The following is a 25,461-nucleotide window of genomic DNA, read 5'->3' on the forward strand; positions in this document are numbered from 1 at the left end:
AAATGAAAATAATCTGGTAACCCCAAACCAGTATTTACTTGGTAACACTTTAAACCCTGTACAAATACATAATGAAACGAACACATGAAACAGAATTTTCGCTTTATTCAGCAAATTCCGGTTGAAAAATAATAATCAACAAAACTACACTGAAATTCTGAACGTGACTATTTTTACAAACAATTTACAGCGACTTTTTTTTTTAATTATAATACGATGAGAGCGCTCTTTCTGAACGCATCCCGAAATCACACCGAATAGAGGTTACGCCAAATCATTAAAAAGTACAAAAACAAATATTTACAAGATAGGCACTGCGCGCTCCCCACGGCTCCTCGAGAAAGCTAGAGGTGAAATTAAATAATAAAAAAAAAACAAATGTTTTATGTCGGGTTGGATTCAGAAAGTCGCGTCCACACTATTAAGAACTTATGAGGTAAACATCCTAATCACTTTACTAAGCGTATGGTAACAGCCTCAAAATAAATGAGGCCAATTTTTTTTTTTTTACATTTTTTATACTTGCAGCCTTTTTGTACAGTATATGATACTTACTAATTACATACATGTATAGACATAGTTAAAACTGTTTATAATCATACGTTTTTTTTTTTTTGCTTGCGAGTTCTTTTTCTTAGCAGATCATCATTCTGAGCTGATATGAAAAATAGCTCACGAATTTTTTTTAAGTATGCAAAACTGCGTAAACACGTCGATAACGCATTAGCTAGATTAAACCATAATGTTTTAGTTTACATTTAGATAATATACACATAAATCACATTATTTTTTAAACATCTTTTTTTTTGAATTTTTTTCACAAATATCTAAAAGGACAAAGTTTTGGATTCCAAAAAAGAAATTACTTTTATTGACATCTTAATAAATATGGCTGAATTTTCTGTTATTGCTATCAATAATGTTCCTGCGCTTTAGTTATCAATATAGTCTGGCACGCATATCTTAAATATATATGGATTATTTTGCATTAACAGAAAAACAGCCACTTTTTTTCATAAACATCCAATAAACAATGATTAATTACTATCTACGTACACATTGTCTCTACTTACAACGCCTATTAGTTTTACCGGACACGGGACATTCCAACTACAATATATAAAGATAACATTAGTATGAATTAGATTTTAGTAGTCATGTTACAGGTGAAAAAAAATCTGACTGGGGACTCCGTCTTTCGTGAAATTAATTGTTAAGGCGAATAATATAGACGCAATTCCAAACAATACGAAATTCGAATAATAAACCACACAGTCTGGTTCGAGCTAAAAGATGGCGGAACTTCATATGTTCCTAATTTTGTTAATAATAATAATAATGTTGTTGATAGGAGACAAATTCCCGCAGCCGAAACTATCAAGTTACAATACAGAGTGTAGTTAAAACAGCCTTGCCCCCAAAAGAATAAATTAAGATTAATATAGGACACTACAACTTTACTGGGAGGAGAAATTAAACGGAAAAAACTTTTCTAAAAATACGTACGCGAATTATTCTGATATTCTCACTGTGTGTCATTCTTAACAAATTTCAAAATGGCCGACCCGAATCCGCCATTTTCTATCTTTTGACAGACGTCAAAACTGTCATTTTAATTTCCTTCAATAGAGTTTAGAGTATTCACATTTTTGTCATATCAAATTCCTATCATTTTCAGAACACATTACTTTCTTTTTTTTAAACCCGATTAATTAATACGATAATCTCCCACTATGAACATACAGAGATACAATTAAGACTGAAACATTAATATTACATACGATACATTTATAATCCCCTAATACAATTGAATGAAAGTTACAACAATATTTGGATTTGGTGAGATTAAATTTTAGAAAAAAAAAAAAATAATGAAAAGAAACTATTTGAAACATTTACTAGAGGTGAATTGAATTTTTAATATAACTAGTAACAACACCTACACAGCGTAGTTTATATTAAATCATGAACACCGATATAAATATTTACATGATCTCTGAAAGTTACTTATAATATTATTTGCTAGACAAATGTCTATTGGCGGTTTCGATATCAGCAAGTATTAAAACACCTATTTATATATAATTTTCTTTAATGATAATTATTATCAGATTTGAAGGAAGCGTTTCAAAAAACTTCAGAGCGATCTAACTGTATAACCTCTGTCCAATACATTTAGGGTAAAGACATTTATGAGCTTTCAATTATTGACGAACCACATCGAATTTGATCTGGAAGTTAAAATGAGATTAGCCGGTTTTCCTTGCAACGAGGTGCTTGGATATTATACTAAGAATAAAATGGCAATGGAAACCTTAAAAAAATCTGAAATGAAATTGAAAAAAATGCTACCCCTTCAAGGAAATTTTTACGCCCTCGTATGCTTTGCTTAGTTTAGAGAAGTTAACACATTTTAAACCAATTTCCATTAAATCAGTGTTGCCGTTTTTAAAACACGTTTTAGTCGCCTTTGGTGTTGCTAGTTACTTTAAACTAAATTTCAAACTACGTTTCGTTCTTCACCATTAGGTAGGTGCACTTCACAATTTCTGTTTCTCTAAATCGATATCATGAATGAATACAAAGGTTTCCGATTACAAATCGTTTATCTATCGTAAGCAACAAACACGCGACACTATGCAATCAAAATTTGATATGCACCAGCCAACCACATTAGCGTTCAATATACACGAAAATATGTTATAATTATCTTATAAACGTTACGATTTAGTAGTGCTTTAAAAAAATCATGGCTATCCCATAACGGTTAAATATTTTAAGTGGGGGTTTTGTTAATGGCTTCCGGCTGCCTGTAACGGGGTAATGTACTTTTGAAATACCCACACATCATTCATTTACTAGGTTCGCAAAATATATTTATTGAATACAATAATATTTGGCAGCCGGAGGTCATTGACATATCTAATTTTGATTGCATAGTATCGAGTCTAATGCTCTAAATATTATCTAACGAATATTTCAGAAGAATTTGTCTTTATCTTTTATTTATTTTAATAAAATTGATTTTGTTATTTAGATATCAGCCACACGGACCATAGGATCTGTTAGTAATACTTTTAGACAATATATTTGATGTTTAAGTCATTATTCCTCATTAGCAAGCGTTTGCTAATATTTTTTGACATTTCATGAAGTTCATGTGTTTAAATGTGACTCCCTACACTCATGTTTCACGACAATGTCACAAACACAGCCAACAATTATATGCCAATTGTTTTCGAATGATATTTTTTGAAGTTTTCTTCGGAACAATCCTACATTCACACAATATGATGATTTAGTCTGACAAGTTATTTTGCTAAATCGACAATAATTTCGCTAAATAAAATTAAACCGCAAACATTAAGCTTTGCTTAGTATAAATTTTGCGGCAAATTTATAAAAAATGCAGAGATGGCATTACAATCGCGCCAAATGAAATACTAAAAAAAAAAAAAAACTGCTTAGTTAAATAAATAACTAAAATAATTTGATTATTTACTTAAAATAATTCCTTGTATTTAAATTTAAAATATTTCACTGAAACGACGCGTCGCCGCGGCCGCCGCCTCATCGCGAGCACGGCGGCCGAACGTGAATCAAAGAAAAAAAAAAACCAAAAAAAAACTTACAAAACTCGTTTACATTATTTTTAATATCACAATTCTTTATACAAATTGTTTTTTTTTTTGTTTTCGTTTTATTTACAAGCTTGAAATTATAGTAAAAAGCCTACCTGCCTGATAAAGTTAACAAATAAGTCTCAGAGTTTTCAGAGTAAAGAGCAGTGTGTTAGTGCGAGTTTTTTAACGTACTCGATACCGTAAAAGTTAGTTCATATTTGTATGAAATAATAATAATATAATAATAATAAATATTTACTAACAATCACGCCACGTTAACTGGTCCCGTGATAAGTTCGTAAAGAACTTGTGTTACAGGTACCAGATAACAGAAATAAATGTAAGATTTTTATTATACTCATACATATATTTAATATACATCCATAACCCTGGAAAAGACATTTATATTTATCATACAAATATCTTCCCTTGGCGGGATTCGAACCCGCGACCCCCTTGTGTAGTGACCATGTCACTTACCACTACACCAGACAGCCGTCAAATGGGGAAATGGGTTCAGTTTGCGTGCGTTTGCCGCTAGGGGCGCTGTTTCAACTGCAAACAAAATTGAGTTAACTTTAACGCTATCGAGAACGTTAAGAAACTCGAACTAAGCACACTGAAGACAAAAGCAGATCACTCTTCTTTCAATAAATAAGTACTCATTACGCACGCGACTCAATCTAATGACAATAACAAAATGAGAGTCCGCGCTCCCAGCATATAGTAATGATTAACTTTATCACGCACGCTTTATCGGCGGAGCGCGAGACGGACGCATCGCGCTCACTGCATTCGCTAGAAGACTAATATCGATAAAGCCTTTTCGTCTAACGTGCTCTCGACATCCTGCGGCACGACGAGTATGTTCCCCTGCAGGTCGGTGGGCCGGGCGGCTCCGGTCGAGTCCTCGCCGGCGACGGGACCAGCCTCCGCTGTCGTCTCGTCGGCGTCCTCCAGTATCACCTCTTCGGTCTCTATCACGGAGCGTTCGTCGACAAATATGACGTCATCGTCGGCCTCGGCGTGGGTGGCCGCCGCACAATGGCTTGACGTTTGCGGCACAGCCTCGACGTCTGCGACTTCACTATGTCTGATTGTGTGCGGAACGACCTTGCGGACTGCAGGTTTTATGGGCAAATTGTTTTGTGTTTCAATTTTAGAAAGTTTACAACTGCCGGCGTCGTCGTCGTGGCGGATGAGATCGCTCCCAGGGGCCGGCGGGTCGGTCCGGCGGCCGGAGGTGACAGTATTGACCCTTTTACTATTTGCATCATCAGCATCGGTCTCGCGGTCGAGGCCCGGGAGCGTCAGAGGTGTGTCGGTCGTTTGTCACGTGACCTCCATGGGCAGCGTGTCGGCCGTGCGGCGGTCTCCGTCGGCGGGCGCGGCGGGCGCGAGGGGGGCGAGGGGCGTCGCCGCCGGGGAGGCGGAGGAGGCGGCTGCGGAGGCGGCGCTGCTGTCGTTGACGAGGCAGGGGTGCAGCAGGCGCGCGTGTCGGCCCTTGAGGTGTGCGGCGGTGAAGGCGAGCGCGGGGCGGGCGGGCGCGGAGATGGCGATCTTCTGTCCGGGCTTGGGCAGCACTGCCTTGTGCAGCACGTTGGCGACGACGGTGCGCTGCGGCGGCAGCTGAGCGCGGCGGAGCTGCAGGGGCGCGCGCACGATCTGGCGCCCGTCGACGCTGAGTCCGGTGACGTACTGGCGCTTCTTGTCTGGCGGCGCGGGGCGCACCACGTTGACGAGCTGGCCGCCCTTGATCTCGAAGAGCTGCGCGACGGCGGGCGCGGGGCGCTTGTCGTGCAGCGCGGCGAGCGACACGACGGCGGGCAGCGGCTGCGCGCGGCTGTGCGCGAGGAGCTGCGCGCGCTGCTCGTGCGTGAGGGAGTGCGCGTGCAGCACCTTCAGCTTGCCGGGCGAGTGCGCGTGCGTGACCACGAGCGGCGCGGGCTGCCCGCCCACCACCTTGTGCGCGCCCAGCTGCACCAGCCCGCCGCCCACGCGCCGCCCGCTCGACACGCTCGACACGCCTGCCGACAGTACAGTAACTAATTATTTTACTGATCTCATTTTTCTCAAGCTATTAGGGAAGTGTAACGTGTAACATTCGGTCGCGATCGGAGTTCCAGAACGCGCAGGTGTCCCGTGACGTCATACTACGGGTTTAAGTTAATTGTAAAAAAGTTTTAATTTGTGTCTTCTGATGCCCTAGCGTTATTTACTTTACTTTTACATTTTAATATTGTAAAATATTGTAAAATAAACACATTATAAAATATTGTTGAAGTGGTGTGTTCGACTTTTATATGTTCGGAGTAAAATATCCCGCGAATGCGAGGGACAAATAACAAACCACAGAAGAATAGAATTCAATAAGAAGAATATATTTAGTAGTTTTGGAGGGCGCTTAAAAGGTGTCCCTTGCGACCAAGGGCTCGAATAGTGAATTAACCCACAGAAACAGCCCACTGAGTTTCTCGCCGGATCTTCTCAGTGGGTCGCATTTCCAATCCGGTGGTAGATTCTGCGAAGCACTGCTCTAGCTAGTGAGTCAATGTTAGCACCACTCCGGTTTGAGCCTCGTGAGCTCACCTGCATACGTCAGGACGAAGCTGAAATAGCCTCTCAAGGCTATCAGAATAGGTAGGAAAAAAAAAGATTTGTCCAGTGTAGGATGGCGGGGTGTGTACGCACCGCTGTCGCGCGCGGCCTGCACGGTGTGCACGGACTGCACGGGCAGCGCGACCGCCACCTGCGAGTAGGGCCCGTTCTGCACCAGCACGCCCGCCTGCCCCGGCACTATGTGGTTCTGGAGACGGACCTGCAACCACACATATAACTATAAGTAATATATATATAAATGAATTGCTGTTCGTTAGTCTCGCTAAAACTCGAGAACGGCCGGACCGATTTGGCTAATTTTGGTCTTGAATTATTTGTGGAAGTCCAGAAAAAGTTTAAAAGGTAGATAAATATGAAAATGCTCGGTATTAAATAAAAATAAAAATAACAATTTTGTTTTCCCTTTGATGTGTCCCCCCCGTTGAACGGATTCCTTTTGATTGTTTTAAGTTTATTTTATACAAAAGTTTAGGTCTTTTAGTTATCGATTAAGGCACTACGAAGTCGGCGGGGTCAGCTAGTAAGCAATAAAAAAAAAATGAAAAAATCCTTAGCTCACAACAGTGTGCTTAGTGTGAGTTTTTAACGTACTCGATAACGTTAAAGTTAACCCAATTTTGTACGCAGTTGGATCAGCGCCCCTAGCGGCAAACGTACGCAAACGATCCCATTCCATACAAATATGAGCTAACTTTTACGCTATCGAGAACGTTAAAAAACTCGCACTAAGCACACAGAAGTCACGATAACAGTCACCTTGAGGCTATCGGAGACCGCGACCGTTAGTATCTGAGGAGCCGGAGCGTCCTGCTGTCCGGGGGCGGAGGTGGCGGCGCTGGCCACCGACACGCCGGCGCTGGTCACGACACCGGCATTGACACTGGCGGCCGCGAGCTCGCTGGGACGTCTCTGCGCGGTTATGATGTGCTTCTTCAGGGGCGAATGTTTCGTTTGAACGGTCTTCAGTTGGACGCCGTGCGGGTACTGGAGTTCTTCGACGGCGTTGTTGTGTGGCTCCTTTTTGGGTTTCTTCTCCATTTTTATAGGGACCTGTTGAAAAGTAGCCTCATTAATTTATTTATTTATTTAAAAAAGTACTGCCACATCATTAAACATTTAACATTGAAAATAATTTAAACTATTTAATTTATGGCCTGATGCATGTGACAATAATGGCGTACATAACATTGGCAATTCATCGGCTCGAAGATGGAATACAATAATAATAATAAAAAAGAGAATACCTAATGAAAACATACTTTGAGTTTCAAATTTAACAAGTAAAACAATAATAATTGTTGAAATATTAATAAGAATGTCTAATAAATGTCATGTCATATCAAAAAGAAAAGAAATTACATTTATGCCTCATTATAATATTGGTCACGTGAACAAATCAACTCTAGAGGTTACATTAGGGACAGTAGCTATCACAGAACGGAAGAAATCCAAGGTGATGATGAAGGTAACATATTAGGGCTGCGGGTCGACCGAGAGGGTATACCTACTCGGCAGGAGACCCAGCCAGGGCCGCGTTCCCTCTACAAACTTTTGTCACGATTGACACATAGCATATTTCAACGGAACCTTAACTAGTAGGTGAGCTCACGGGGCTCAAACCTGAGGACGTTGCTAACACTGGCCCTAGCAAGAGCCGTGCTTCGCAGAATCTACCACCGGATCGGAAACGCGACCCACTGAGACAGATCCGGCGAGAAACTCAGTGGGCTGTGTCTGTGGGTTAATTTACTTGTCGAACCCATTACTCGCAAGCGACGGGTTCGACGAGAACGATGACCGGACATTCCACTATAGATTTTCATTCATCAGTTGTCTTTTTTTAAAACATAAAAAGCATATTTGTTGGCTCATACCTCATTAACCTCTTCGACAATGATGTGGTGTGTGGGCACGGGCGCAGGCTCGGGCTTCGGATCTAATTTCCTGTCGCTGCGGGGCGCCGGGGAGGGAGGGGGGTTGGGGGACGGCGCAGGAAGGGGCGCCAGGGCGGGGGCCGCCGACCGGACGGGAGCGGGGGGTGGAGAGGGCGAGGGGGACGGGGGACGAGGCACCTCCTTCATCTCCACGTATATGCGTTCTTTGGACGTGGAACTAACAGTTATCGAGGACGAACCGAATGAATCCGTCTGTAATATAAACAATATATAGTTTAATTTCAAATTTTTGAATTTTATTGTAATGTAGACTGTAACACGTGGATGTGGTTTAGCAGTAAGGAGCCCATAGAGTTATTATCGACTCGCCGATGCATGGTGCCGGGTCTGGTCGATCATCGAATTATGAACGTAACTTATTGATTCACTAGCGACCCGCCCTCGCTTCGCTTCGGAAACTGTAATTTATTATTGATTTCTCCACTATTTAATTGATGTTATTATACATATAAACCTTCCTCTTCAATCACTATATCTATTAAAAAAACGGCATCAAAATCCGTTCCATAGTTTACATAGGGATATAGGGACAGAGAAAGCGATTTTGTTTTATACTATGTGTATGTGATGTGTATACATTCACAAGGACGTTGATATCTCTTGCAGCATGATTTATTAAAAGCACAGGCTGGTTAAATTATAAAATAATTTACTAATAGGAGGCCATAGTGTGGGCTCGCACGGGTCAGTACCGAGGAACGCGGGCGCAGCCGTTGCACTATGCAGGTGAGACTCCGACTCCGCGTCCCAGGGTGGTCACGCAATTTGCCAGTGGCGTAACTACAAATTGTCGACGCAGCAACCTCATTCCGTGTTCATGGAAAAGTACGCGATTGGCCCAGGCCGGGGCCCACTGGCGTCACTTCGGTACTGACATCGTCCAAGTCCATTACTCCATTACTATCTTAGTATTAATTAACTATTATAATTAAATTTCCATAATAAATAGTTTGATAGATTTTTGGTCTTTTTTTAAACGCTACGGTTTAAAGTCTAGATAATTCGCTAGTCAACAAGTCTGCGATAAAAAATCCATAAATCTCACTTTTCCAGAACTTGATCTTCGTTGCTCGATACTTGTGGTTTCCTCGTCTGGTAACACCTTGAGATCAGTCTCTAATAGAATACTCTGCATCTGAGTTTCAGTTAAACCTGTAATATGTAATAACCAAACAAAAATGTAATTACTGCGATATATATATATTACTAGCTGACCCGGCAAACGTTGTGTTGCCTTAAATAAGATTTCTAGGGAAATTCTACTGTAGAAACCTCATTTAACCACATAATACCTCATTATAAATAAAAAAATATATCCAAAAAATTAAAATAAAAAATAAATGTTTGGGGTGGACAACCCTTTTCACTTAGGGGTATAAAAAATAGATAGTAGCCGATTCTCAGACCTACTGAACATACTATTGATACACAAATAAAACCAAAAAAACATGGCTGAAAAATGTATAGTATTGTATAGCTCTCAAATTATATATTAAGTGTATATGTCTATGATGTATAGTGAGTAAGTAAGACAGGAGACCGGCTTCGTCCTCATCCCTACTACGTGATGTTTGCTGGATGAGTGGTGACACCTGGCGGGGATAACTGATCAATTGATAGTTGATCAGTAGTCGACCGGCGAGGGCGGGAGATCAAATTCAATTTAAAAAAAATCATAATTAAAGGAACTTGAAATTATAAACTCTGAATAAGAATTTATCGTACTACAATTATAAAATTTGATTGCCATCTTGCAACCTTATTGCAGATCTGTGCATAGAAAAAAAATATTAATCGTGGTGGAAAAATAGGGGTTGATCATATAAGAGTGAAAATTGAGAGTAATATGATTTTTTTTATTTTAAGTCATAACAAAATAAATTAAAAAACTTGCCAAAAAAATTTAAGTTTATAATTAACAAATAAAAAATAGCGGTTGATCATAGAGGGATGAAAAACTTAGAGTAAAATCAGATTTTTTATTTTAATTCATGACGAAATAAAAATAAAAATGAAAATCTTGGCAAAAAAATTAAAGTTTATAATTAACAAATAAAAAATAGGGGTTGATCAGAGAGGGGTGAAAATTTCAGAGTAATATGAATTTTTTTATTCTACGTCATGACAAAATAAAAACAAAATTATCGCAAAAAAATTTAAAATTTTTAATTAGCAAATAAAAAATAAGGGTTGATCGTAGAAGGGTGAAAATTGAGGATTGTATGTATTTTTGTATGTTGTATCATAAAAAAATAGAAATTAAAAATTTTGTCTAAAAAATAAAAATTAAAATTTAGGGGTGGACTACCCCTAACATTTAGGGGGATGAAAAATAGATGTTGGCTGATTCTCATAGATACCGGATAAGCACAAAAAATTTCATCAAAATCGGTCAAGCCGTTTCGGAGGAGTATGGCAACGAAAACTGTGACACGAGAATTTTATATATTAGACTAGCTGACCCGGCAAACGTTGTGTTGCCTTAAATAAGATTTCTAGGGAAATTCTACTGTAGAAAAAAAAACCTCATTTAACTACATAATACCCCATTATAAACAAAAAAAAATAACAAAAAAAATAAAATAAAAAATAAATGTTTGGGGTGGACAACCCTTTTCACTTAGGGGCATGAAAAATAGATAGTAGCCGATTCTCAGACCTACTGAACATACTATTGATACACAAATAAAACCAAAAAAACATGGCTGAAAAATGTATAGTATTGTATAGCTCTCAAATATATTAAGTGTATAATCTATGATGTATAGTGAGTAAATAAGACAGGAGACCGGCTTCGTCCTCATCCCTACTACGTGATGTTTGCTGGATGAGTGGTGACTCCTGGCGGGGATAGCTGATCGATTGATAGTTGATCAGTAGTCGACCGGCGAGGGAGGGAGATCAAATTCAATTTAAAAAAAATCATAATTAAAGGATCTTGAAATTATAAACTCTGAATAAGAATTTGTCGTACTACAATTATAATATTTGATTGCCATCTTACAACCTTATTGCGGATCTGTGCATAGAATAAAAAAAATATTAATCGGGATGGAAAAATAGGGGTTGATCGTATAAGAGTGAAAATTGAGAGTAATATGATTTTCTTTTATTTTAAGTCATGACAAAACAAAATAAAAAACTTGCCAAAAAAATTAATGTTTATAATTAACAAATAAAAAATAGGGGTTGACCATAGAGGGATGAAAATTTGAGACTAACATCAGATTTCTTATTTTAATTCATGACAAAATAAAAATAAAAATGAAAATCTTGCCAAAAAAATTAAAGATTATAATTAACAAATAAAAAATAGGGGTTGATCGTAGAGGGGTGAAAATTTCAGAGTAATATGATTTTTTTTATTCTACGTCATGACAAAATAAAAACAAAATTCTCGCAAAAAAATTTAAAGTTTTTAATTAGCAAATAAAAAATAAGGGTTGATCGTAGAAGGGTGAAAATTGAGGATTGTATGTATTTTGTATGTTGTGACATAAAAAAATTGAAATTAAAAATTTTGTCAAAAAATAAAAAAATTAAATTTAGGGGGATGAAAAATAGATGTTGGCCGATTCTCATAGATACCGGATAAGCACAAAAAATTTCATCAAAATCGGTCAAGCCGTTTCGGAGGAGTATGGCAACGAAAACTGTGACACGAGAATTTTATATATTAGATATATTTTTTCTTCTTTAGCCTGCACGGTTTGTGCATTTAGCCACATACAAGGGTAAAGGTAGGGAAACAGGAGAAAAAGGAAAAACGGATAATTAAAAAGAATGGATCAGGTATGTATGTATATACATAATTACAATTTGATATTATTTTTCAGGATAAAATTTGAAATACATAAATAAATATCATAGTTCATAGTACATAACAAAGTATTGATAGAAGTCGGGAGTGGAATACTAAGGGATGTTAAGAAATCAATAAATGAGGAACAGTCATTTAAGGAGCACGCGAAAAAAATATGATTTAAATTGCCAACATCAGCGCCGCAATCACACATATTGCTATTGACTATACCCAATCTAGCCAAATGAGATATAATTTAATTAATAAGAAGCGACTGTCTTTCGGAATTTGAGGGTTGGCCCACAAACATCCACTGTTGGGCAAAGGTCTCCCCCAACCGACCGTGTGACTCAGTGGTAATATTGTTACGTCGGTAAGAGTAACGCCATCTATCGCCGAATAATCGAACGAATATCGAAGGATCTAGTAGCACCTAGAACGCTCGAGAAGTACAACGCCATATATTATCAGATAGCGGGAACTACTACTAGAGATGTGTGGAATATTCTCGATAATTCTAGAGATGAGATATCGGCTATAAAAGCGTTGCCGAGATGGCACGCAGTCAGCCAGCAATCGAAACTACTCGAAGCGAAACAGCGAACGGATCACCGGAACCGAAGCGGAAGACGCGAATTGAGAATTTTGAAGTGTTTGTGAAGCGTTTAAGTGTTCTAAGTGTTGAATACAGTTCTTAGTTGTACTTTGGTGGAATTTTATTTATCCTGAACCCCAGTGCGTAACAATAACATCCCATCTCTTATAGTGAGAATTTTAAGGTAAGCGACTAAGGGGTTACCCAGATAATGGGCAGTAGCGGTCTCAGTTTTTTTTTATTGGCTTTGTAGGCAGACGAGCATACAGCCCACTTGATGGTGAGTGGTTACCGTCGCCCATGGACTTCAGCAATGCCAGGGGCAGAGCCAAGCCGCTGCCTACCGCAAAATATTATAACAGCAAACTGCGACCACCAGCCCGTATGACGACCCCCCAAAATGACAGACACAAACAAAAAACCCTTCGAGTCCCCGGGAACTTCATTATTCCTGGTTACGGTGGTAGCCAAGTTTTCGTGGGGCAGGGAGTAGACCGGCGACTAAACCTGGCAACATGAAACGTGCCTACTGCGAACCGATGAGGAGATTGTGGTGGAACATACAACAAAACTGATATATGGCGGTATGGTTTGAGTGAGAATTTTGTAATAATAGTTTTTGACATTAGAATCATTATAAGTGTACAACTTATAATTTCAATTAATTATAGTCGAATTTCGACCACCAGGGGACCCCTAGTTCCTATTAATACTTGACATAATTTAACATATCGATTTCGTATCGGTCCCGTTATCGACATGCACCAATACAATTCTTACGCACATCCCTACATCTCTCCATGAGAACTGTAAGTGCGAGCGAGACAGACAGACAAATATGATTTATGATTATGACCCGAAGCCTCAGTTCATAATGCGTCGACTATAGCTACGCTAGTGCCGCCCGTCCCGTGACGGTGAGTTCGTTTTACACTGCAATTAGTTTTTTTTAAGGGATTTTATGACCTGGTAACTAAGACCTTTAGGTCAAGTGTTATTTTAATTTTAGTGAAAACTTTTTTATATGAAACATGGCATGAAATGAAATGAAAACGAAATGAAATGAAATGTGATGATATGGGATGAAATATAATCTCAATAAAATGGTGGTCATTCACTGAGACTTTTTCAGTGAACTTTTTGGAGGATCCCGAGAAGTTACGTTCAGAGGATTTGTTTCATTTTCCCGCATTTGTGCACTTTCACAGATACTAAACATTTAATAAACCACCGTTATTACACATTTAAACCTGAAGAAACACTAAATAGACAAGATAATTACTGGTGGTAGGACCTCTCGTGAGTCCGCGCGGGTAGGCACCACTGCCCTGCCTATTTGTGGCATGAAGCAGTAATGCGTTTCGGTTTGAAGAGCGGGGCAGCCGTTGTAACTATACTTGAGACCTTAGAACTTATATCTCAAGGTGTGTGGCGCATTTACGTTGTAGATGTCTATGGGCTCCGGTAACCACATAACACCACCCATCGAAGCAAAAAAATAAATAATAATAATAATAATAAAACAAATCACACGACTTCACTCCTCGCGTTCCACGTCAAAAAGTCCGCTGTAATTAGTTTCCATTAACATACAAGCCAAGGACGTACGTACCCGTAAGATCGTGCCGGCTCGCGTGCGCGAGTCCCCTGAGCGTGAAGTCTGCGGTGACGAAGGCGTCGGGCGCGTCGGGGGGCGGCGGCCCGGCGGCGCGGAGCTCCACGGAGATGGCGGTGTCCAGCGACAGCGGGAACTGCTCCTCGTGCCGCTCACTCACTGGTGACGAGGGCGGCGGAGTTTTCGGTCGGAAATGTAACCTACGGAAACAGAATAACGAGGATGTACGTCAATTTTTATTGTTTTTATTTAATTGGCACGAGAATATATTTTCATACTGTATTAGAGGAATAAAATAAATAATAGTTTAAAAAATGTAACAAAATACGCTTTTATAGATAATCCAACAAAAAAATAGGAAATAAATATTGTATATGTATATATTATTATATGTAATGTTTACTGTATGCACTAAGTTAGTGTTCCTAATTCTTCTTTCCTTTTGCGGGCCTACTGGAAGAGATTTCAACATGAAATAAGTAGTGCCCTTGTACTCTGTATCCTTATTGTCGTGTTTTTTCTAACAACTGTGTGTACAAATATATTAAATAAATAAATAAATAATTTTTTTTATGAATTTGAATTAAAAATAGTGTAAGAAAAAATAGTTTATTGTAAAAATGCATGAGGTGCATGGTAGAAGTGGTTATAAATATTTTATGAACAGATATGAGTAAAAGGGTTATTTTGATAATATCCTGAAAAGCATGTGTGGGCTGTATGCTCACAGCCCACCTGATGTTAAATAGTTACTGGAGCCCACAGACATCTACAACGTAAATGCGCCACCCACCTTAAGAAATAAGTTCTAAGGTCTTAGTATAGTTACAACGGCTGCCCCGCCCTTCAAACCGAAACGCATTACTGCTCCACGGCAGAAATAGGCAGGGCGGTGGTACCTACCCAAGCGGACTCACAAGAGGTCGTATATAGGAGCTACGTATTTGATTAGAAAAATTGGTACCTGCCAGCGGGATTCGAACACCGTTGCATCGCTATATACGAATGCACCGGACGTCTTATCCTTTAGGCCACGACGACTTTTGTATCAATAATGAGTTAGTGTCACAGAGAGACCACCGTGCGCTCACCAGTCAGCGTTGACCTCGTTGATGAAGCTCTCGAACTCCCTCTCGACGGGGTACAGGCTCTGGTCGGAGTCGTAGCTGCTGTCGCTGCTGGTGCTGTGCGCCCGCTTCCTCATCTCGTTCCTCAGGTTCTCCCGCACGACTCCGTCTATAGTCCTGGCGCTATCACTAATATCACTTTGCACATCCGCCGGCTTCACTTCGTCGAGCCCCTCGAGGTCTGCCTTCACGAGCTTGAGGTCCGCTGGAGGCGTGACGTCATCGTGGCCGGGCTTCACCGGACAGATCCACAGGTCCGCGTTCTTGGCCAGGTGTTTCCTGAACGCTCTCCGCCAGGGGTACTTCCCGCTCGTCTCGTAGTCCCTCGTCAGAACCTTGGGCGTTCGATGAGCTTTGGTTTCGAGCTCCATCTGATTAACAAGTTAGGCTTTTAATTAATGTTTTAAACGTACAGTTAAGCATAATGTGTGTGTGTGCGTGTATGTGTGTGCGTGTGTGTGTATGCGTGTTTTGTATGTGCGTGTTGTGTTGTGTTGTGTTGTGTGTGTGCTTGTTGTGTGTGTGTGCTTGTTGTGTGTGCGCGTGTTGTGTGTGTGCGCTTATTGTGTGCGTGTGCGTGTGTGTGTGCGTGTGTGTGTGTGTGTGCGTGTTGTGTGTGTGTTTGTGTGTGCGCGTGTTGTGTGTGTGTGCGCTTATTGTGTGTTTGTGTGCGTGTGTTTGTGTGCGTGTGTGTGTGTGTGTGTGTGTGTGTGTGTGTGTGCGTGTTGTGTGTGATTGTGTGTGTGTTTGTGTGTGCGTGTGCGTGTTTGTGTGTGTGTGTTGTGTGCGTGTGTGTGTTTGTGTGTGTGTGTGTGTGTGTGCGTGTTGTGTGTGTGTGCGGGTGTGTGTGTGTGTGCGTGTTGTGTGTGTGTGTGTGTGTGTGTGTGTGTGCGTGTTGTGTGTGTGTGTGCGTGTTGTGTGTGTGTGTGCGTGTTGTGTGTGCGTGTTGTGTGTGTGTGTGTGTGCGTGTTGTGTGTGTGTGTGTGTACGTGTTGTGTGTGTACGTGTTGTGTGTGTGTGTGTGTGTACGTGTTGTGTGTGTGTGTACGTGTTGTGTGTGTGTGTGTACGTGTTGTGTATTTGCGTGTTGTGCGCTCGTGTATGCGTGCGTGTACCTCCTCGGTGGCGCGCGCGCGGTGGCTGGCGGCGTGCAGGAAGCGGTAGGGCAGCGCGGTGAGCAGGCGGTGCAGCGGCGTGTGCAGCCGGTCCAGCGCTGTGCGGCCGCCGCGCGCCTGCCGCCGCCGCGCGAAACCGATGCACGCGCCCGTCTGCAGCGACGTCAGCGTGTACCTGCCGCGCGACAACACCTTACTCACTTACTCACTCACTCACTCACCCACTCTAACAGCATCGTGGCTTGAAAGAGAAATACGTATAAATCTCTAGTTTGAGCGAGAATTATTTTTTTGCCTACCTACTGCCGATTGCCGCCAAGGCCCATTCTGTCTTCACCGAAGGTGTAAGAGAACTCACAGGACTCAGCCTAGGAGACTTTACTAATATTGGGTCTAGCAAAAGCAGTATTACGCTGAACTTGCCAACAAATCAGAATTGCACATATTTTTTTGATTTCGGTTTGACGAGTGCGACAGTCTTTTTATTCTAAAACTGTGCCTTACACCTCACGTTTCAAAATTGGTGATAACATTTAGGTTGTTGACGTCTAAGGGCGACTGTCTTTCGGAATTTAAGGGTTGGCCCACAAACGTCCACTGTTGGGCAAAGATCTCCCCCAACCGACCGTGTGACTCAGTGCTAATTTTGTTACGCCGGTAAGAGTAACGCCATTTATCGCCGAATAGTCGAACGAATATCGAAGGATCTAGTAGCACCTAGAACGCTCGAGAAGTACAACGCCATCTATTGTCAAATAGCGGAAATACAATACAAGAGTTGTGTGGCCCATGTGCTAGATGGTCACCAGAGTGGGCCGTGAGCGTGTCCACCCACCCTGGCCCCAGCGGTCATAGACTCCAACCACTACACCATCATGTGTACTGCGAACAGTATACGTTCGGAGCGATGGTTTTTATTTTTTTATTGCCCTTGTGTCCGCACCTATAGCGCTCGTCCACTTCATGCTCGAACAGGCCGTCTCTGGGGTTCTCCGGGTCCACAGGGTCACCGCACAACGTAGACGTAGGCTGAAACAACGCATCGATCTCTTATAATTAAATAAATAAATATTTACTAACAATCACGCCACGTTAACTGATCCCGTGATAAGTTCGTAAAGGACTTGTGTTACAGGTACCAGATAACGGATATAAATGTAAGATTTTTATTATACACATACATATATTTAATATACATCCATAACCCTGGAAAAGACATTTATATTTATCATACAAATACCTTCCCTTGGCGGGATTCGAACCCGCGACCCCCTTGTGTAGTGACCATGTCACTTACCACTACACCAGACGGCCGTTAAATTGTATATTACTTTAGTTTTTCATTAATGTGCCAATTTCCTGCACATGTAATCCGCACCACTCTAGATACCACAGTCTACGATGCCACACACACCGTCGAGAACAGAGGAAGATGGCGAAACATCATCCAGAGAAGGACAATGAGAGGAGAAGTCGTCGTGGCCTAACGAATAAGACGTCCGGTATATTCGTGTGTAGCGATGCACCGGTGTTCGAATCTCGCAGGCGGGCACCAATTTTTCTGATGAAATACGTACTCAACAAATGTTCACGATTGACTTCCACGGTGAAGGAATAACATTGTGTAATAAAAATGAAACCCGCAAAATTATAATTTGCGTAATTACGGGTAGGTACCACCGCCTCGCCTATTTCTGCCTTGAAGCAGTAATGCGTTTCGGTTTGAAGGGTGGGACAGCCGTTGCAACTATACTTGAGACCTTAGAACTTATATCTCAAGGTCGGTGGCGCATTTACGTCGTAGATGTCTGTGGACTCCAGTAACCACTTAACACCAGGTGGGCCGTGAGCTCGTCCACCCATCTAGCAATAAAAATAAAAAAATCTACCACCGGATCGGAAATGCGACCCATTGAGAATATCCGGCGAGAAACTCAGTGGGCTGTGTGTGTGGGTTAATTTACTCGTCGAGCCCTTCGTCGCAAGCGACGGGTTCGACGAGAACGATGACCGGTGCTTGAGGTTAGTAGGTGCCCCAATGCTGTTAGGCCTGAGTTCCACTACAAGAGTATAGCATGACGAGAGCGCACCATCTCGTAGTAGCAGCCAGGTTTCCGTCGGAAGGCGAAGGGTCCATCGTCTGGAGGCGAAGCGGTGTCGGCGCGGGTGCTGGCCTCCTCTTCAGAAGACGTGTACACACCGGACTCTGTAACATAACCGAAAATTACTTTTTAAAGATATTTCATAGATCAACATCGATTCCCTTTGCTAATGAAGAGGAATAGTTTATAATTCGTCATCATTACGTATATATGATAAAAGGGTGGGTATGAGAAAACAATTTGTAAATTCGAAATATTAACAATATGTTTTATTTACTCTTTTAATATTCTTTTGTCAAGCATAAATACTGATCTATTTATAATAAATATTTTTTTTGTATATTAGGCCATATTTGGTTAACTGCTCATTTTTTACGCATCTACCTAACTTTAACATTGTATTACATTGCGGGATTTTTGAATTATAGTAAAACATAATTTTAAAGTTGTCATTTTTAATGTTATCGCTTAGGTAAACAGTAGCTTACCTGTTTTTAATTAAACAGTGAAACAAAAATTTTAGAACTATATTAGTCATGGAGATGATACCACTTAACTTTTTTTTGTAATACTTAAATTGAATTTGTAATATAATGAATCATTCCATGTCAATAATTGTCATTTTTTTCATTTTCCGTTTGCTCTGAACTAATTCTATGCCATGACACAGATTTTTTTTTTTGTCTCGTACAGGACAAATCTGGCGCTGATTATTTCCCTATTATATAAAACCTAATCAAAATTAATCTTATCAAATGCAATCTAGATTTATTTATGTTTTTTTTCTAATTAGGTGTAATTTTTTTTTTTTTTACTTAGTGAAAATGTGTTAATCTGGATTTTATATGATTTATAACATTTCATTGTATTTTTATTCGATTATTCATATTTTTTTATTTACAAAAAAATTGTCAATTATTACACTGTCATTGTTACCTATAATTAAAATGACATTTGTCACATACTTTTTGTCAATCCTTGATTGTATTGATGATCACTTTGTTAGTATAAAATAATAAATATATTTTATTTATTGTCAGCCTTAAAAATGGTGAAGTTTAATGTTGACTGTAGAGTTTTTTTAATGTATTTTTAACGGTATCTTTTTGCTGTTCTATATTCTCTAGTGGTCACATTGTTACTATTAATTAATGAGTAATACGTATTTACTGATAACTTTTGACTGGCGGTATCAAATTTCTACTTTCTGCATGAATGAATTCTACCCGCAAATCCGATAAAATATTCAAATACCCTCCAAAAGTGTATTAATTTGTTTTTTATTCATTACTTTTGTTATAATTATAATAACTCGACTGTCCACGAGTAGATGTTTATATATACTGACTGGGTGTTAGGAGACCGCTTCCGATAACGAAGACAGACGATACTAAGCAAAGTGAATTTTGGGGAGCGCGGTATCAAAGCCGCGCCCGGGCGTTCGTTGACCCGACAATTGATTTTGTGTTTCATTGCTGGCTTTGTTTTTTTAGTAATGTATTTTTTATGAGACTATCGTTTCATTTACTTGCACTAAAATTATAAGAGGGTAAATAATGCTAATAAAACGTTTTAAAAATATGTTTTTTTTTCGTCCCATCATCAAAGGTGTCATTAGTACTATCGTCTTTTTTTTGTTGCTTAGTTGGTTGGACGAGCTCACAGCTCACCTGGTGTAAAGTGGTTACTGGAGCCCATAGACATCTACAACTTAAATGCGTCACCCACCTTGAGATATAAGTTCTAAGGTCTCAGTATAGTTACAGCGGCTGCCCCACCCTTCAAACCGAAACGCATTACTGCTTCACGGCAGAAATAGGCAAGGTGGTGGAACCTACCCGCGCAGACTCACAAGAGGTCCTACCACCAGTCTGTCTTCGTTTTCGGAAGCGGTCTCCTAACACCCGGTACATACATATGTATATATAGATATATAGAGATGTATTTTTGTCGAGTTTACAACGAGGCGCTCGTCTCTATCTGTAGGTCGCCGGTGTGTGCTTCAGTCGGACTCACCTCGCACCGGATGCGCAGCGGCGGCTTGATGTCGGTGTTTCCGTCTCTTGTAGGGCCGCTTCTCGCGCTGGAACGTAACACACGTCACTGCATCCGCACGCGCGATACACCCACCCGACCGCACCGGCCGGCCTAACTAAGCACCCCCTCCCCCAACGCACACGACATAGCACGCGGGGCTCATAAGGACATCGGCATCTGAGTGACCTTAGTTCTGTTCCACCAGGCTAAGGCGACTTAACGTAACCAGTTTCATTCAATCTCAACATTGTTATTGGCCCTTGCATAATGCCTCTTTAAATTTCCAACTACCTAGTCGTTTCGCCTAATTACCAAAACCGGGTTAATGTGGTACCACCCGATACTTCCATGTTCTATTATGGACTGGTTTATCAGTCTTATGTATATGTCCCTACTACATGTGTCCTAGGGCAACAACAAGCGTGAGCGTTACCTGTCTGGGCTGGTCGGCGGGGGCGGCGGGCGCGCGGGGCGGGTAGTGCGGGACGCAGTACGTCTCGCGGCGGAAGTTGCTCGGCGCCAGCGGCACGGCGGTGTATGCGGACCTGTACAACGGATATAACGTTAGTTTAGTTATTTCGAATTATACTTTCTATTGAGGCTACAGTGAGCGATATTAAGGGCAGCAAATGTTTACGATTGACTTCCACGGTGAAGCAATAACATTGTATAATAAAAATCAAACCCGCAAAATTATAATTTGCGTAATTACTGGTGGTAAGACCTCTTGTGAGTCCGCACGGGTAGGTACCACCACCCTGCCTGTTTCTGAAGCAGTAACGCAATTCGATTTGAAAGGTGAGACAGCCGTTGTAACTATACTGAGACCTTAGAACTCATATCTCAATGTGGGTAGCGGCATTTTTTTTTTATTGTCCTTGTAGGCAGACGAGCACACGGCCCACTTGATGGTGAGTGGTTACCGTCGCCCATGGACTTCAGCAATGCCAGGGGCAGAGCCAAGCCGCTGCCTACCGCTTAATACTCTCCACAAGCCTCGTTTGAAGAAGGACATGTCATAGCGCTCGGGAAACACCGTGGAGGGGAGCTCATTCCATAGCCGGATGGTACGTGGCAAAAAATACCTCTGGAAACGCACTGTGGATGACCGTAGTGGCTCCAGGTAGTATGGATGAACTCTACTCCGGTGGCGCGCGGTGCGACCATCTCGAACAATTCCTCACAGCAGATTTACGTTGTAGATGTTTATGGGCTCCGGTGGTTACCGTTGTTAGTGAGCCCGTCCACCGGTGTAAGGAACACAAACGGGGAGGTTACCTGGGCGGGTCCGGCACGAGGTTGGCGAAGTCCCCGGCGGCGTATCTCCGGTCGGCGACGAGCGCGGTGAGGCGGACCAACTCGCGCTTGGCCCGCTCGCGCCGCGCCACCAGCTCGAGGAGGCTCAGCGCGCGCGCCAGGTCGCGACGCAGCTTCAGCATCTTCTCGTACGAGCTCTCGTCGTTTTTCCTGGGCAAAGAGTAATGCAGTTTAAACGACGGTAGGCAGCGACTTAGCTCTGCCCCTGTCATGGCATATAATAATGCATAAAAGATACATTAAATCAATAAAGAAAACATTACACACACTGCCATGTATTTGACGCACACACACATATGTATATATACATATATACTCTTTGTTTATTCTCAAACTTTAGTTAATGCTTAAAGTCTGTGGTCAAATTGAAAATAGATTAATATTGTTTATCTTTAATATTATTTGTCTATAGTGTAGTCTTGGCGAAATCTGTGATTATAGAAGTATTATTAGTCTTTGACAATATAACCATAATAATGTTCAAACTTATAATTACAATTAATTATAGTCGAATTTCGACTACTGCGGGACCACTAGTTTATACAATAGTACATTGTAAACCAAGCAAACACGCGGGATGAGATGTCCTACTTTTTTCCTGCGGCGCACATACAATTTTTTCTCCTACCAGGCTGAAAGTTCGTGGAGTACCGAGCCGGGGTCCAGGGGCTAAGCCCTGGCGGGGGTAGGGGGGGCGGGGCCCCCCATACTCATAAAAAAACAATTTAACTGTTTTGTAATTTTTAAATAAACTACTACTAATTGATTAAGAACTGTCTGATGAACTCATCTTTGTTTAATACTTCACTATTATATTCATATTGCCTTTTGTTTATTTCACTTTTACACTAAACACAATATTGCAAATTACCCGAGCACAACAATGGCGGATAATTTTAGGTGCGTGAGAGCAGACGTAGACACTAACGCGCATGCGCACTTGTCAGTACCCAGGGAGGAAAAGTTACACTTTCTTCCCTATACAGCGGGAGGAAAAGTTACACTTTCTTCGCGCATTCATTAATTAGGTCACAAGGCTTAATATAGAAATGAGTTTTCAAGCGATCATCAAAAACACAATTCAGTTTAATGGCAAAGCGAATTTTATTTTTGAAAGACATTAGATAAACTACTTTTTACGTAGAATCCACCGTTATATTTCGGGATATTTAGACAAAATGTGTTCTTTTAATGGATTATGTTTTAGGGCTAATCGTCCCCAGCGGGGTATTCCGTAGGCAAGACCATTCTAACCGGCGCCATCTAGGCGGGCTTCGGATAGCCTGCCGACCGAGAGGTCTGGTGGTCGTGGCGCCGACGACCGCCAGTCCGGCGTCCCGAGGGGGAGGGTGACGGGAGAGATGTGCTCCGCACTAAACGCATCACTTTCCCCCCTTTGCCTTTTCATGGGTTCTGTCTCAGCGAGGTTTGGATGCTGCTTGTTGAGCGACAGGAGGTTTTAGTCGGTTCGACTCCGACATGCCCCGTGCCCAGTGAAGGGCGGAAGTCCGGCGACTTTCTCCTGAAGAAAAAAAATAAAGGGCTAATCGTCACCCACCTGTTTTTCCTGGTCTGCATCTTTTCAGTCCGTCTTCTGAACGCCAAGTAAGGATTGTTCGACGACTGGCCGGGCCGGTGCTCCGTCTTCACCGATAACACGAGGGGATGTTGCTGCATTCGCAAACATCACATTAAAACTTTACAAAAAAAGCAAATTTTAATAAATTTGAATTAAAAATAGTTTTACTGTAAAAAAAAAACGTGGTTACTTTTCACAATATTATCAAAATAACCCTTCTACTCATATCTGTTCATAAAATATTTATAACTACGTACTGATATCATGCACCCATGCAAAAAGCATGTTTTTTTACAATAAATCATTTTATTCTTACATAATTTTTAATTCAAATTTATGAAAAATTATTTTCTACTTTTTAGTTGGATTGTCTATAAAAGCGTATTTTGTTAGTTTTTTAAAACTATATATATATTTTTTTTTTGTTGAATTTAAATTTTTATAATTATATTTTTTCATTTTTTTTTTAAATATGGAATTGTCACCGGTCCTTAAGAAGTAAACCAAATTTCGAGTTAATCCGACGTTTTGAAGGGCGTCAAAATCATGTTCAAAGATTCCGTTACATACATACGTCTGACTGAAGCTAATAAAAACGTATGTATTAAAAATACCGAAAAGAAACGTCGCGGCTTAAAGGATAAGACGACGTCCGGTGCATTCGTATGTAGCGATGCACCGGTGTTCGAATCCCGCAGGCGGGTACCAATTTTTCTAATGAAATACGTACTCAACAAATGTTCACGATTGACTTCCGCGGTGAAGGAATAACATCGTGTAATTAATGTTAAATCCGCAAAATTATGCTTTGCGTAATTACTGGTGGTAGGAACTCTTGTGAGTCCCGCAGGCGGGCTGTGAGCTCGTCCATCCATATAACCAATAAATAAAAATATCTAGAATATTTCAATGTAAGCTTTAAAAAATAACAATTTCATAAATTTAGGATATTCCTCGTTGGGTTCGTAAGAAAATTATCATCTGGTAATAATGGTAAGTAGGAAACGAAGGAGTAAGGAAGGAAGCACCATAGGAACCACTTCATTCCTAGTGACGTCATTCGTGGTCAAAATAAACGACTAGTTAACCATAGATTAATAAAAAAAATTTTTTCTTGTTTAGATGGTTGGACGATCTCACACCCCACCTGGTGTCAAGTGGTTACCGCAGCCCATAGACATCTACAACGTAAATGCGCCACCCACCTCGAGATATAAGTTCTAAGGTCTCAGTATAGTTACAACGGCTGCCCCGCCCTTCAAACCGAAACGCATTACTGCTTCACGGCAGAAATAGGCAGGGTGGTGGTACCTACCCGTGCGGACTCACCCAGTCTCCTGATTGTACGTAAAAGTTTGGTTACTTAAGGAGTTAAGGACTCACCGTGTTCAGCCTTTTGTTCAACCAGTAGTCGTACACCGCGATGACCAGATCATCATTCCGCTCCAGGAGTAGTTTCGCCTCGCTCAGCGTGACTACGGTTTGTCCCGAGCACTTTTCGAGCTTGTCCATCATTTGTTCGAACTTCAGCTCTGTCAAAGGAGTAGTTTTTATTATTATTTTAATAATCGCTTGAATTTCAAACAAAATAGTCGTCTGCCCGGTTTTCAATAAAAAAAAATCCTACCTAAGCTGAGAGCCTTGAAAGGCTATTTCAGCGTAACCTAAACTAGTAGGTGAGCTCACGGGGTTCAAGCCTGATGACGTTGCTAACACGAACCCTAGCAAGAGCCGTGCTTCGCAGAATCTACCACCGGATCGGAAACGCGACCCACTGAGAAGATCCGGCGAGAAACTCAGTGGGCTGTGTCTGTGGGTCGCAAGCGACGGGTTCGACGAGAACGATGACCGGTGCTTGAGGTACCTAAAAGCACCGTTAGTGGATCGGAAGGATCTCATGATCGCGTTCCACTTGTACCGAATAAGAAGTAACGAGTGAAAACAATTATAGTTTGGCCTCTGTTATTGTTCCGAT

At 41.1% G+C, this 25,461-nt stretch overlaps 1 protein-coding gene across 1 annotated transcript in view; it reads right to left on the reverse strand.

Annotated features, from left to right (window-relative positions):
• Positions 1-85: 85 nt before the first annotated feature.
• Positions 86-25,461, reverse strand: part of LOC101735441 (uncharacterized) — a 133,068-nt gene continuing 107,692 nt past the window's right edge. Inside the window, exons 4-18 of the mRNA XM_021352672.3 lie at positions 24,870-25,018; positions 23,466-23,578; positions 21,869-22,057; positions 21,024-21,135; positions 20,570-20,636; positions 18,542-18,657; positions 17,395-17,480; positions 16,452-16,626; positions 15,301-15,707; positions 14,207-14,409; positions 9,243-9,349; positions 8,117-8,389; positions 6,999-7,292; positions 6,315-6,441; positions 86-5,650 (exon numbers count right to left, since the gene is read on the reverse strand). Coding sequence (XP_021208347.2) covers positions 4,956-5,650; positions 6,315-6,441; positions 6,999-7,292; positions 8,117-8,389; positions 9,243-9,349; positions 14,207-14,409; positions 15,301-15,707; positions 16,452-16,626; positions 17,395-17,480; positions 18,542-18,657; positions 20,570-20,636; positions 21,024-21,135; positions 21,869-22,057; positions 23,466-23,578; positions 24,870-25,018 — 3,113 coding nt within the window. The 3' untranslated portion in view covers positions 86-4,955. The remainder of the gene's footprint in view (positions 5,651-6,314; positions 6,442-6,998; positions 7,293-8,116; positions 8,390-9,242; positions 9,350-14,206; positions 14,410-15,300; positions 15,708-16,451; positions 16,627-17,394; positions 17,481-18,541; positions 18,658-20,569; positions 20,637-21,023; positions 21,136-21,868; positions 22,058-23,465; positions 23,579-24,869; positions 25,019-25,461) is intronic.

Source organism: Bombyx mori, chromosome 2 (assembly GCF_030269925.1).
Source record: "Bombyx mori chromosome 2, ASM3026992v2".
Classification (NCBI taxonomy): Eukaryota; Metazoa; Arthropoda; class Insecta; order Lepidoptera; family Bombycidae; genus Bombyx; species Bombyx mori.